The following is a 14,938-nucleotide window of genomic DNA, read 5'->3' on the forward strand; positions in this document are numbered from 1 at the left end:
TTTACGTTGAACCGTATAAACTTCCTGCCAGGGCCTTTACCATCTACGAGAAATCAGAACCTGCTCTCGGAAAGTGGGGACACCGGGGCTCCGGGGCCAAATAGGCGGGTTTTCAGTGTGTGTATGGGGGAGGGGGTCAACTGGGTTACTTGTGGGCTCGGATCCGAGCGTGGCTAGAGTACACGTGAGTGAGGGTAGGCGCGAATTTACGCTCCTGTGGACCTACTGTGTGTGAGTGAGCCTGAGCACTGTGTATGCGTGAGTGGGAAGGCACGCTTGGGTGCGAGTTTGCACATCTGAGTCTGCGTAATTTACCGGGTTTGCATGTGCATCAGTGCCTGCGCGTGTGTGCATGCATACACGAATGCACGGGTGAGTGAATGAGCGGGGCCGCTTGTTCGGGGAGCCTGTGCGGTTTTGGTCCCCGCAGGGCCAGCTGCTCTCACTCGCTCCCGACCGGCCCGCGGCGCTGGAGACAAAGCGGCAGCGACCCGCCCAGCGCTTTCGTTTTCCGCCCGCGCTCGGCTCCGGCGGCCGCCCGCCTGCTCGCGCGCTGCTGGGCGAGTCCGAAAAGTCCCGGGCGCGGCGCAGTCCTTCCCGGGGCGGGGAGAATGGGTAGGCGGTCCCTCGCGGGAACACACGCCCGCTGGCCGCGGGGACCCGTAGCCGAGTTGGCTGTGCCCGCGATGGCCAGGACCCGGAGGCCGCCGCCGCCGCCGCCGCAGTTGCGATTTGCCACCGGGCTGTATGTGTCGGGGAAGGCCAGGGACCCGGGGTGCGTTTCCCTCCGCGCCGCCCGAGCAGGGAAGGCGGGGGCCTGCGCGCAGCGGGGCTGAACCGCGGGCCGAGGGCGCTTTAACACTTGCTCGCCAGGTTGGTGGAGGCGGGGCGGGTTCTGCAGGCGGTCGCTGGGCGGCGAGGGTGGGGGCCCTTTAAGCGCCCACCAACGCGGGGGCCGGAGGGGGGCAGGGAGGGGAGGGAACTCCTGGAGGGTCTTACGCCGGCCCGCGAGACGCTGCCGAGAAGAGATGCAGAGAGGGCGGCCCCGGCTGGAGTCGTAGAGCCGAGCGCCGCGGGTGGCGGGGACCTAGCGCTGCTCCCCGCGGGGGCGCACGGCCGCAGGCCCTGGAGGTGGTGCCTCCCCCAAGAAACCGGTGGGGGGGCTTCCTCGCGGCCTCCGCCCGGGCTGCCAAGGCGCTGCTCTCAGCCTCCGCTCGGCTCCTTCCCTTGTGGGAGGGCGAGAGGGAAAGAGGGAGGAGAGAGAGGTGGGGGAGGAGGGAGCTGGAGAGAGGGGGACTCTGCGCCAACCGCCGGCGGATCCAGCAGCTCCTCGAGGAGGACGCGCGGGCGGGGGAGGGCGCGCCGAGGCTCGCTCGGGAGAAGTGGCCGCCGATGACGGCAGAGGTGCAGCCAGCCCCGCGCGCGCAGCCCCCTCCCCCTCGCCCTCCTCCCCCTCCTCCTCCTCTTCCTCCTCCTCCTCCTCCTCCCGGCTCGTCCGCGGCGCAGAGCAGCGGCGGCAGCGGCGGCGGCGGCAGCAGCCACCCGATGTCTTCGGCGCCCGAGAAGCAGCAGCCACCGCACGGCGGCGGCGTTGGCGGCGGCGGGGGAGGCGGCGCGGCCATGGACCCCGCGTCGTCCGGCCCGTCCAAGGCCAAGAAGACGAACGCCGGCATCCGGCGCCCCGAGAAGCCGCCCTACTCGTACATCGCGCTCATCGTCATGGCCATCCAGAGCTCGCCCACCAAGCGCCTGACGCTCAGCGAGATCTACCAGTTCCTGCAGAGCCGCTTCCCCTTCTTCCGCGGCTCCTACCAGGGCTGGAAGAACTCGGTGCGCCACAACCTCTCGCTCAACGAGTGCTTCATCAAGCTGCCCAAGGGCCTCGGGCGGCCGGGCAAGGGCCACTACTGGACCATCGACCCGGCCAGCGAGTTCATGTTCGAGGAGGGCTCCTTTCGGCGGCGGCCGCGCGGCTTCCGAAGGAAATGCCAGGCGCTCAAGCCCATGTACACCATGATGAACGGGCTGGGCTTCAACCACCTCCCCGACACCTACGGCTTCCAGAGCTCGGCCGGCGGCCTCTCCTGCCCGCCCAACAGCCTGGCGCTCGAGGGCGGCCTGGGCATGATGAACGGCCACTTGCCGGGCAACGTGGACGGCATGGCTTTGCCCAGCCACTCGGTGCCCCACCTGCCCGCCAACGGTGGCCACTCGTACATGGGCAGCTGCGGCGGCGCGGCGGCCGGCGAGTATCCGCACCACGACAGCTCGGTTCCCGCCTCCCCGCTGCTGCCCGCCGCCGCCGGAGGGGTCATGGAGCCGCACGCCGTCTACTCGGGCTCCCCGGCCGCCTGGCCGCCCTCGGCCTCGGCGGCGGCGCTCAACAGCGGCGCCTCCTACATCAAGCAGCAGCCCCTGTCCCCTTGCAACCCCGCGGCTAACCCCCTGTCCGGCAGCCTCTCCACGCACTCCCTGGACCAGCCGTATCTGCACCAGAACAGCCACAACGCCCCAGCTGAGCTGCAAGGTGAGTGGGGAGCCTCTGTCCCAGCCCCTGGGGGACGGGACATCTGTGAGCACTCTGGCAACCCCAGACGCCCAAGCCCTGACCGCCCTGGGCAACAGCCGGCACCACTTCTGTTGGGTGCCAACGCCAACGCTCTGGGCAGGCATCTGCGCTCCAGGTTGTCCCTCTGCCCCACCTCACCCCCTTTGAGGGGTGAATGCAGCTTGGGGCCCCCAGTCTGGGCCAAAGTCTCCTTATTTCTCTTTTTCTGTTTCAACTGCCGGCTGCGGGCGGCCCAGAGCCTGGCCAGGTAGGCCTCATTCTCCCCAAAATGTCTCCAACCGCAATATTCTACATCCCTTCCAGTTCCTTAGCCCCCTCACGCCTCAACAAGTCCCCAGGATGGAGCTGGGACCCCAGCCCGGGCCAGCTGGCTCACCCTCCTAGGGAGGTCACCCAGAAAGCTGCCAGGAGCGCCACCTCTGCTCCGGCCTGGGCAGGGCGGCTGAGTTAGGCCCAAGGCCGCCTGGCCCAGCACTTGGACCCCCACGCCGGCCTTTCAGGGGACCAGGTCTGGCTGTGCCAGCCTGGAGTCAGGGACACTTTGTGGAGACGGGAAGAGGGGTGCCGTGGCCAGGCCCAGAGGAGGCTCTGAGTGGCAGGCCCCACAGACTCTTTGTTTCTCAGGATCCAGGTTTTCGGGTCCCCGGGTCCCACCCCATCCTCTGAGAAAGAAGATTCACGACCATCTCGGCTCCTGAGCTCTCCATCTCAGCACCCGCCAGCAGCCCTCGGGGCCTAGTTCTGGAAAGAGCGTGCGGGGAGCTAAGCAGGGCCTGTCGCGGGCAGCTGTCAGCAGCCTGCGGGAGGCAGGAGCCAGGCTGGAGGCCGAGGGCTGCCTCTCCTCAGGGGTCGCCCTGCTGGGGCTGCTTCAAACTCCTGGCCTCCATCTGCCCTGTCCTCCTGGAGGCCGCCCTCATCCTGGACGGTCCCGCCGCTTCCCTGCTCCGGGCACGGCCTCGGCTGCACCGGGGCCTCCGCAGCCTTTGGAGCTGGGAGGCGGCTGCCTGGCGGCCGGGTGCAGGCCGGGCTGCCTTTGGGGGGGAGGCCGCCGGAGCCCTCGCTGGCGTCTGCCGGTCCGCTTTGGCCCCTCATCGCTTCCCCTGCAGCCTCCGGAAGCCCCCAGGGCCGGGTGGGTGTCCCAGGCGAGAGAGGCTGAGGCAGCGGGTGCTCTGGGGAGCAGGGATCGTCACTGGTGTCCCGGAGCCGTCCGTTCCTTGGGGCGCACAGGCGAGGGCCGAGCCCCGGGGCTGCCTGGTCCCGACCCAGGGCCGGGCACGGCGGGAGGGCGGGCGCCCGGGCCCTGCGCCCCAGCGGGGCTGGGCTGCCCGTGCGCCCCGCCGGCCGCGCCGCTTCGCCGCCTTGAATCTGGCCCCAGACGCTAACTCTTGACTCCCCCACCCCTCTTGTCGCCTCGCCTTGCAGGCATCCCGCGGTATCACTCTCAGTCGCCCAGCATGTGTGACCGAAAGGAGTTCGTCTTCTCTTTCAACACCATGGCGTCCTCGTCCATGCACTCGGCTGGCGGCGGCTCCTACTACCACCAGCAGGTCACCTACCAAGACATCAAGCCCTGCGTGATGTGAGGCCGCGGGCGTTCCCGGCTCGGGCGCCCGCGCAGGGACCTCGGACCCATCGCCAGAAACTGCTTTATTCTCGAGGTATAACCGTCGGCAGAAGAAAAGGGTTTGACCCCTCCCCAACCGGATTATTCGGAAAGCGGTCCCCAAGGCAAAGACCCAGCGCGGTGGTCGGCACCTCCTCCCCCACGCCCTCAAAAATTCAAAAAATGGTGGCGGCGGGGCCTGATCTGACTGCAGCTGTTGGTAAATAAATATCTATTTTTGATCCAATTGAAACCGACCGAGAAGGTGCTGCATTGGGGAAACCCTCACCATCTACACAAGATTCTGCTGCGGTCTCTCCCCCTCCCCACCGAAGGCCAAAGTGGGGAGGTTTATAGGAAAAAGGCAAGCATGTGAGACCGTCATTATCAAATACTTTATTTTTTGGTTGAGTATTTATCTTTTTATTTTTAATTTTTTTTTGGAAAGAATGTCTTGGAACGCGCAAGTCTCCTTTTAGAGCCGTCTTTGCAGGGAAGGGGGGGCACGAGACACCTCGCTCCCCCCCCACCTCAGAAGTCCTCCGTGACCACAGGTGGATCTTTGTGCAAACAACTTGCATTTCTGAAGCCACTGTTCGTCTTAAAAAAGAAACCAGAAGGAGCCCAGAAGCGGGCGGCCCTCGGGCCTCTGCCGTCCCCCTCCGCCTTCCTCTCCTGCCTTCTCTTCAGTCTTTCTGGTTTTGTTTCGAATTTTCTTTGGACTTTCTTGGTGGGTTATTCCTCCGGAACCCCGGCTGCCTCCCCATCTCTACTGTAAACCTTCCGGGGCGAGAGCGAGGCGAGCAGGGCGCCCGCCGCGGGGACTGGGCAGGCCCGGCGCGTGGAGTCAGCGTCGCGGGAGCAGGAAGGTTAAGGCACTTTTAAAACTCTAGCAAGGCTCATCCTGTTATTTATTCTACTTTCTTTCCCTAATAATCGAAACACCGCATAGGCTCCTCCGTTTATCAGTATTAATGGTGTAACTTTGTTGGCAATATTTGCCGAGTAGAATTTTTTTTTTAGATATCCATTGTAAATTTGAAACAAAGTCCGATCTGTGTAAAAACAAATTTCCATATGTTTTATATAAATATATATATAAAATGAAGGACTACCCCCCCCTTTTTTTAGTATTTTGGCTGCTGGGGTGCAGCGTTTGTGACACGTATTTTAAATTTCCTTCTGCACTGTATAAAATGACAATTTGAGGATGTTTTGCCTTTGTGTATTTTTTCCTAAAAAAAAAAGAACAAAAATAAAAATGTATAACATTTGTATCTGGCCTTTAACATTGTATCAACTAGAAATAAAATCGCATGAGCATCTGATGGGGACTGGGTTTGCCCAATATCTTCCAAACTCCAAAGTGTAGACAGAAACCGCCTGGGACCTCCGGACTTTTTTCTTTTTTTGGTATTTAAAATATGGGTGATTCTTAATACTTTTTTTTCTTTTTCTTTTTTATTTGTTGGCTAACGCTCCTCTTTTCACTCTTCATTTCACATTGAAGTGAAATGTGGATAAGAGTAACAATTTTTCTTGGCTTCTGTTTTTTAAGAAAAGCCCTCCATCCCTCTGAATGTCATTGCTCGTTTTAAAGAAATAATCAAACGTTTAAAGAAAAACTGTAGTCCTCCTTCCCGCAGGGAAAACCGTATCTATGTAAAAAAATATATATAAATATATACAAATTATATTTTTTACCTTTTTTGCCACTCCAAGACCAACGAGCGTTTTACTTTGTTTCAGACTTTACGTTCCCATGTTCTATCTTTTATAAATGATGAAAGGACTTTAAGTTTTGTGGTGTTCTGTTTTGTTTTGTTGGTGCTCGATGTGTGGTTTCCCCCGCTGGAGAGGAGACTACAATTTGAGCGAGAAAAGGGCCTCCGATGGGAGAGCAGGGTGATGGGAAATTTTTCCAATCAGGTAACATTCCCCCCAAAATCATTAGGGGAGGAAACATTTTTTTAAGCCTGTGTCGCCTCCTGGCCACCCTCTTTCTATTCCAATTCCCGGCTACCCAGGAAAACAAACAGTGAAGTCACTTTGTTGACGCGGCGGTTCGAGACCCACCGCAGTTTCTCCGCGTCGTGGGGTCCTGAGTCTCTGAACCTGGTTCTTCTCAAATTTGACATTTTGGACGTGAGGGCAATCTCTCCGGTGCTCTGTAACATCAAAATTATCAATAAACTCGCCCAGGCAATTAATGTCCCTAGCTAACAGCTGTCCATAAAACGGAGTGGGGATAGAAAGGCCGGTGACTCGCCCCTCTGGGTCTCGGGCGGGACGAAGCGGCGGCCCGGAATGTCCCGGGGTGTCCCGGGGTGTCCTGGGCGCAGCGCAGTGTCGCCCGCACGCGCCTAGCGCTGAGCTCTGGGAGCAGGTTCGCAGAGGGCGGAGAAGGCACCGTCCCCGGGCGGAGGCCACCTCTCTGCATCCCCGCCTCCGACGGTCGCCCTGGAAAACAAGACCAGAGAAAAGCCCCCAGGCCTCCAGCGCGGGACATTGTGCTCGTTCGCATGCAGACCACCTCAGCAGGCGAGAGCGGGGCCCCTCCTCCCTCCGTCGGAGACTGCGCCCCAATTAGGCTAGGACGGAGGCTGCGGGGGAAGTGGGGCTGATTAGGAGAAACCCAATGCCAGCCCAGCCGGCGCGCTCGCTCCCTGGTCTCCTACAGCGACTCCAGGCCCCGCGCCCACTCGCTCGGCCCCTCGGCGCGCCAGAGACCTTCGTGCGCCTGGTTGTGCGTGGCTTTGGCGCCGCTGGACCAGAGTCCGGGGCAGCGGTGAACCCGGCTTCCTGTTCATCTCCCTGACGGCGCCTTTATTTCGGCGGGATCTCCCAGGGCGCCCACATCCTGGCCGGCCAGGCTGGGCGGGGGGCACCCAGAACGGCCTGTGCAGGAAAACCGGCCCGGGGATGCTCCTGGCCTCTGTCTCCCGGCCTGACCCGGGGCCTGGAGACGAGAGAAAAGTCCAGCCTTCCCCGCAGAGACAGCTTGGCTCCAGGCAAGCCCGAAAGCGCCGGATTCCGCAGGCAAAATTGCCTGCGCGCCCACGTCGGAGATTTCTCACCGCCGCAGCTGCCGCGTGGAGACGGCGCTCGCTTGGCTTGTGTCTCCGCAGGGCCCATTTCGGCCCTGGCTCGCCCGGGGGCTGCGGGGCGAAGCGCCCACCGCCGTGCGCTGCCACAAAAGCGTGCCTGGCATGTGCAAGTTACAAACGAGCTTAAAATGTAAAGGCCCATCTGAGCCTGGTGCAAAATGGCGGGCCCTGCATGCGTGACCAGTATCTTTCTAGCATCCTCGATAGAATTAATTCAAAATCTCTGCACATACCTTTAGAAGGTTTGTCTTGGAACAATGCGGTCAAGATGCCCTAAGTGTATGAATCCCCAGAATAATATAAGGCCCGGAGGCGGGAAAGTGGCAAGGATGGATGGACGCTATAGGGTTTCTGTTTGGGATTACACGTCCTGAGGACGCCGCGGTTGTCGATTGGGACTGACGGGCACGCCAGAGTCTCTGCGGCTTTTGCCCCTTGCAGCCCAAGCAGGGCAGCAGGAGTGCCTCGTTGCGGCTGCCGGCTTCCTCACTGCAGGCGGACCGGCCCCCGGTTGCCTGGGGCTCGCTGGCTCCCAGGTCCCACGTCCGGAGCTGCAGCGCTGGGTGGGTGGAAGGCACACAGGGTGTGCGCTTCTGATGGGAGGGTGACTGGCCCGCCAAGGCCCGCTCTATCCCACTGTTTTCTTTTCCCTTTGGGGCTGAAGAGCTGGGCACGATGAGGGGGATGGTGGTGCGGGAAGGCCTGGCTCCCCGCCTTCCAGCAGCCCTCTGGCAGGCAGCTCTCCCTGAGTAGTAGAAAGAGGAAGCTAGAGTCCCCGCTCTGCCAGCGTGTGACCTGGGCAAGCCGCACCACCTCGGAGCCTCGGTTTCCTCCTTCAGGAATACTGTCCTTGCGCTCTGTGGGGGCAGGGGCTGTTTGAGGAGGTGATGCTGGTCAGGAGTAAAAGGCTCGCCCAGCTCTGTGGTACCCAGACAGGAGTGGCTGTGAGACCCACCCATTTCTCAGCCTCCTCTCCTAGAGGTCTGCTGGTGTGTGCGTTTGAGGAGGTGGGAGTGGTGCCACACAGGTTCAAGAATTCATATTTTACAAGGTCCCCTGCTCAGGCGCCCGACGAGCAACTAGTTTGGTAACTGGTACGCTCTTGATCTTCCAGTATGACACGCCTGGACTTTCGCTCCCTCCCCAGGGAGAAGGAAGACATCCCACAGGACTCAAGAGATGAGATTTTGACAATGGGGTTGGGTCTAAGGCTTGGACGTGGACCCACCCCCAGGATCTCCTAACCTCCAGGCCAGAAGCCCCCAGAGCCGACGACATCATTTTTGATGGTGGTGCGGCCCAGGAACGGCTCTCATCAGGAATACTCGGGGTGTCTGCTCAAACTGCAGATTTGAGGGGCGCGGGCACCCAGAGCCCCTGGTTTAGAATCTCTGAGGTGGGACCCAGGGACCCACAGTCTTCACAGATTTCCAGATGGTCCTGGTGAGTGCTAACGCTTAGAGTCTCTGGGCTCCTGAGAAAACCCTGGAGAAGGCGGCTCAGCGTGGCCTCTGCTGCCCCCTTCTGCCCATCGGCCCTGGGCCGGTTTGTGAGTCTGAAAATCAGCCCATTGAGAGAAGGTGGAGGCCAGGCAAGCAGACACATGGCTGACGTTTGCAAGGCCAACCGTGTGCGAGGCCCTGTGCTGAACCCTCTTCACACACCGTCTCAGTCATCCCCACGGCGGTCCTCTTAGGCAGGTGCTGTTACGATTCCCGCTGTCCAGATGCAGAAACTGAGCTCAGCCAGCTTAGGGGACGTGCTCTGGACACTGCTGATAACAGGCGGAATTTGGATTCAGACCCAGAACGTTCTGACCCCAAAGCCCCTGCACCTAACCATTGTGATACATGGCTCCTGAACGGCCATTTTCCTCCAGCCCCAGGGCCTAGTGAATAAAGAGGAAGGCTGAAGAGTGGTCCATGCTCCAGCCTCTGCCGGCTGCCAGCCGGGAGATGGCAATGGCAGGGGCCACACCTTCCAGAGCCCTCCCTGCCCTTGAGCTGGGGGCACTTATGCAGATGAGGTGGGGAGACTGGCCCAGCAGGACCAGCTCAGACCCCTGACATTTGCCTCCTCTCTGGGGTGCTGGACTTAGATTTCATGGGTTTCCACCACGGCTCCCTATGAAAGCTCCCTTTGCCTCCTTGGGACCCCCTAGTCCAGCGGAGAAAAACTCAAGTCAAAGTTGAAGCTCAAGGTAAGAGATGCCAGCTAGGGCAGTGCAGGTGGCTGTGCCTCCCGGTTCTGCTTCTGGAATCTTCTGGGTATCAATAGCTCAGCGTTCTGTGCTGTTTTAAGGAGAGAGGTCCTTGCTCAGCATCTCCCAAAGGCAAGCCATGTCCATTCACGATGGGACACTGAGTTATCATAGGACCGAGACAAATCACGGCCCTTTAACAATCATACTGATTTATATGCTTTGGGGATGGGCAGGGCAGAGGGTTGACTGATGTTTGCAAGTATGAAACATCGTTGGCATGAAACAACAGACAGACAGAGGAGGAGCGCCTGAGATTCATCCCCTCGAGGCATGGAGCGCCTGCCCCAGGCTGCCATTGGACTGGACTAGATCCAGAGACGATATCACCAAGGCCAGGGCACCCCGACCCCAGCAGAGGCAGAACACTGGCGCTGTTAGAGCCCCCGGTGTGAGCACGGTCGCCAGGGGAGCCCCTCCAACTCCTGCAGCCTAGGCTGCCTGTCTGGGGCCTCTGGACTGGTCCACAGTGGACAAGCTCGCTGGGGTCAGGCGTAGGCCATACCCAATGGCTTGTTCCCCCAGTGCTTTGTGTCAGCAGGACGGCAGTGCAGGGAGAAATAATGCAGCCCAACAGTGGTGACAAGGCCATTAGAGCATCTTATTAAACCAGCGACAGCACATAGGGAGAAGGCATAGACCATGCGACCTGCTGTCTACCGCCACAGGGGAGCGTGCAGGTCCTCAAACGTCCCCTGGAAAAGGATGGAAACGACTGTGTCTCTGGAAATTTCCCCCAAAGCAGGCAGCGTGTTACTGGGTCCCCCCGTGACCCCTCCACGTGGTTGCAGCTCTTGTGAAGCTGGGAGGGCTGGGCCACCTCTGTCCAAAGGGCCAGAGGCTGGCAGGACGTGGGCAGTGGGTCTGGTTAACTTTCCAGGGGCCTTCACCGTGATGCCCTCAGCAGGGACAGACCTCAGGGTCAGGGGACCCTCCTTGGGAGAGGAGGGGCAGCCCAGCGGGCATCCCACCCACCCCGGGGAGGTCGGCCGGCTCTTTCTCTATGAGGCGGCAGCGCCACCTGCTGTCCGCTTCGCCGTTCGTGTTGGGGCGACTGCAGAGACTGACGCAAAACTCACCAAGGACGAAGGGTTTCACCCAAACGTGCACAGCAGAAGATGTGTACAGACGAACCTGATTGCTGTGTTTCAGCCCCTTTGACCTTTGTTAAGGGGTAGCTGGTTCTTGGGGGGAGTGGATCAAAGTAAATTAATTTAGACTTTTCCTAATTACATAAATGATAGGGCTATTTAAAATAAAATAAATAAACCCTAGAAAAGTGAAAAAAAACAAACACTGCCTCAAACTCTGGCCCCGAGACAGCTGTGTGGGCCCAGGAAACGTCTGCCTGCACACAGACCCCCGCTGTTCCGGGAGAAGCAGAAAACCAATGTCATGGTCCAGACTGTGGGAGCCCAGGACCAGAGTCTGAGGTCTGGCTCCACCCCTTCCCAACTGTGTGACCTTGGGCAGGTGCTTCCCCGCTCTGTGCCTCAGCTTCCCCATCCATAAAATGGAATGATGGTACGAACACTCTTCTCAAAGCATTGTGGTGAGGCTTAAGTGAATTAAAAATCTATGAGGCACTTACAGGTGAAGAAATCAAGGCACAGAGAGGGTAAGCACTTTGACTGAGGACACACAGCTAGGATATGTCAGAACTGGACTCGCTGCAAACCCTGCTGTGAATGGCTTCAACACCACGTTCCTCAACCACTGAATCATCTCTCTGGCATTCCTACAAGCCACTGTGGCTTCCTGTCACCCCCGAGGCCCTGCTGGTGGTCAAGAGATGATCAATCAGTGTTTCTCCGGAGGATGAGCTCCTCCCTTGCCAACCGGGAGAGGCCCTGGGGCTGAAAGCCAGCTTTGCTGTGTGACCTTAGCATGTCACATCACCTCTCTGAGCCACATCTTTCTCACCTGGAGAGTGGGAACATATCAGAAGCCACTTCGTGGGATCCTTCCAAGGGTGAGTGAGTTAATCCGCCCTCCAAAGCGGGGAGGGATGTCGAGTTTGCTCACAACTCAGCACCTCAGGGCCTGAGCTTATTGCTTCCAAAGTGCAAAACGTCCACATTGCATGGTCACACGTCAGCTCCCATTTTAACCTTTGTGATTTATGGACATCGAAATAAAGGGTTCCATTCACAGGAAGAAATCCTGCCCCCTGGAGCACCAGGAGGGTGGGCTCCTCCGTTTAGAAGTCTCTGCCTGTTTGAAAGATCGCCAAGGCGCTCTCCAGGGAGAACCTGGGAAGATGATAAGGACCGGCAAAGGATGGGGACTCGGGGGGAGAGCGTGGTGGGGGACGAGCGGGGCTCTGCCAAGCAGAGGGAACCAGCCGCCACAACTGGTGCCTTGGTTTCCTCATCCTCAAATGCAATAAGGTACCGGACTATTTCCAGCTACAGAGGCAAGGCTGGCCCAGCGCCCGCCGCGTGATGGGCTCCCAACAGGGGCGGCTGCTTAGCAATGTGCAGGTCAGAACTGAAGGCAGGACAGGCGCACACGGAGTGCGGACCAAACCCGCTGCCAGGGGCCCCTCCTGCAGGCTTCTGCACTGAGCAGACCGGGCCCACCACCCACCCCTGCACCCCTCTCCCAGAAAATGCCCCGGGTTCGTCTGCCCCTTTCTCCCTTGGGTGGCAAGTGAAGACAAGCCACGGGGAGGGAGGACACACGGACGATTCTGGCTCAGGCTGTGATCAGCTACGATGCAACTCTTGGCTTCAAGACGGACCGGCTGGGGGACTACGGACAAGTCAGTTCCTCTCTCTGCACCTCGGTTATCAGTCCGTGGAACAGCCAGGCCCCTCAAAAGTGACTGGGAGGATTAGGTAAAATTACGTATTTGCATATTGATGTTTATAATTTATATTTATATATCTTCAGTAATATACGTGTTTACAAATAAATACGTATAATTTATATATGAATATTATCTACAATATAAGTGAAACTATGCAACTGATTATTAATGAAGAACAAACACCCTCCAAACTGAAAGCAACAAAGTCACTCATGTCCCTCGGGGACGCAGCGGGAGGGGCTCAGAGGAACGGCCCGCCTCCGATCCAGGAGGCGCTGGCCGAGACAGCTCACCCGGGGCTGGGGGATCCACTTCCAAGATGGCGCCCCCACACGGCTGGCCAGGGGATGCTGGCTGGCGGTCCTCTCCGGGGGGCAACTTGGGCTTCCTCACAGCATGGTGGCTGGGTTCCAAGAACCAGCGTCCCAGGGAGACAAGGCGGAAGCTGCTGGTTTCTCAGCCTCCTCATGTGCGCTGGCACAATGTCACTTCTGCGGCAGCCTATCAACCAGGCTGGCCCAGAGCCCAGAGGCAAGGGGATGGGGCACAGACCCCTTCTCCGGATGGAGGGAGCGTTGAAGAACTTTGGGGCCGTGTTTTACAGCTTCCACAGCATTTAAAACAGCTCAGGAAATTGGGGCCATTAGCATCAGAAGGGAAGTGCAGCTGGCACCAGATGCCAACCCAGTTGAGGACGTGGCCCTCCCTGAGCTGCAGGAGACGGGGGCCAGGGAGGCAACACCCCGGAAAGAACGCTGTTGGGAAGCCTCACACATTCACCCGCACGCTGGCCTCTCCTTTGCTTTCCCGTACGGGGTTCTGTGGAAGATTTATTCTGAAGAAAGGCCCCCCGAGGACCCCGCCTCGTAAAACATTTTGAAAGTGACTAGAGTCCGTGGTCCTTCAGTTTTAGGGTTATCTGTTCCGTTTGGAGCATCGGTTGGATTGGATCCAGATAAAGGGGAAGTGAGTGTAGTTACCCGAGTCCGGCTGTTTCTGCCTGGGGCTGGGCATGTGGGAAGCAGAGTGGAAATGCTGGGAGCAGAGCCCTCTTGAGCCAGGCACTCCCAGGGGGCCTGCGGGGGAGGGAGGTGATGATGCACGTAATGCTCCCCAGGAAGGTTAGAAGAAGCGAAGGGAAGGAGTCCTCATTTTTGCTCTTTGGCAGAAGTGCAGAACCCTTCATTATCTCAAGCCAAATAAGATCGTCTGGGCCTGGTTCCTTAAAGCGCAGAGCGAAGGTTTCTCAGGCTCAGCCAGCAGGAGTGCAGGGGTCGGTTACTGATGTCTGCGGGGGGCAGGATTCCGAAGGAGGAGAGCTCACCTGACTTTACCAGCCCTAGACCCGTCTCTGTAAATGTTGCTCTCATCTGACGTTTTATCCTCTCTCCAGTATCTCTTCACCAAACGTAAGCGCTTTTGTTGTTTTAGCTGCCCCGGCTCCCTTTTCCTGGGTAGTTTTGTTCTCAGCCTTTCTTAGTTATGGTCTTGTGTCATCATCAGTTTCTCTCTCCTTATGCAGTGTCCGGGGTGAGGTACACATGGGTCACTGGACGAGAACCAGGTAGGCCAGATTATGCCCAAAGGATAACGGGAGGGCGGGCCTACAGAGGAGGTGGGTAGGACCCCTCTCCCAAGAGTCTAGGCTCAGGGGCTGCTGGCTGGGTTGTGGGGGATGGGATGTAAATGGCGCTATCCTTGCTCGTCACCTGGCAGAGAAAGTAAGTAATGGAGGGAAGTGGGCACAGCTCTTGGGGGCAGAGACCAGGGTCTGAGCACCAGCTTCACCTCTGCCTGAGTCGGAACCCTGCCCAAGTCCCTCAAGCCTTCTGAGAACAGCTCTTTCTGTTTGCAGCCATCCTTTCATTCACGCGTGTAAGGAATCCTCACCAAAAGGCTGGGCTTTCGCCCACGGGCAGGTGCAGCCCAGCCTCAGGGAGCCTCCAGCCCAGCAGGACCCAGAGGTGAGGACGGGGTGCAGAAGCGGGAAGAAGTCTGGAGCGATTATCTCTACGGGCTCAGCTCTGCCAGAACCGGCTGTGGCGTCGGGTGGGGGAGTCCCTTCCTCCTGAGCCGCCTCAGTCTTCTCATTTGCGAAAGTGGGGAGAGCATCGTTTCCCACTTCACGGGGCTGAGACGGTGTGTGCTGGGGCCTGGCCCACAGGGAGCACGTGACACGTGCTAGTCCGCATGGGCAGCCAGCCGCCGAGGACGAGGAGGGACATGCTCACCTGTGTGTATAGAGGGACCCGCCCCAGCCCCGCCTTGAGCGTTCTGGAGGTTGATTTTAGAAGTGGGAGACAAATGGAAGGAACAATTATCCTGCCCATCATTCCCAAAACGATTTAAGTAAAACGAAGTGAAGTCACCTACCCAGAGTGACGAATATTAGGAAAGAGCACACGGAAATTACCATGGTCTCCGAGGGGGTGGGACTGCTCTTTGCCTGGCATTTCCTGAACATTCTATCACGCTTGTCCTTAAGAGTCCTCTCCCGCCGTCATGTTCTCATCACTTTGAGGCATGCTGGGAACCCTATGCACACAGTCTTTTCAACCAACAGCAGAGCTGGGTCCCTGAGTGAAAT

General features: G+C 58.9%; 1 protein-coding gene across 1 annotated transcript; it reads left to right on the top strand.

Moving 5' to 3' along the window:
* Positions 1 to 605: 605 nt before the first annotated feature.
* FOXF1 (forkhead box F1) lies at positions 606 to 5,449 on the top strand. Its single transcript, XM_023637446.2, has 2 exons — positions 606 to 2,527; positions 3,992 to 5,449. The coding sequence occupies exons 1-2, from the start codon at positions 1,393 to 1,395 to the stop codon at positions 4,150 to 4,152; spliced, it is 1,296 nt and encodes a 431-aa protein (XP_023493214.1). The 5' UTR covers positions 606 to 1,392; the 3' UTR covers positions 4,153 to 5,449.
* Positions 5,450 to 14,938: the final 9,489 nt, after the last annotated feature.

The sequence above is a fragment of the Equus caballus genome, chromosome 3 (genome assembly GCF_041296265.1).
Source record: "Equus caballus isolate H_3958 breed thoroughbred chromosome 3, TB-T2T, whole genome shotgun sequence".
In the NCBI taxonomy this organism is placed as follows: domain Eukaryota; kingdom Metazoa; phylum Chordata; class Mammalia; order Perissodactyla; family Equidae; genus Equus; species Equus caballus.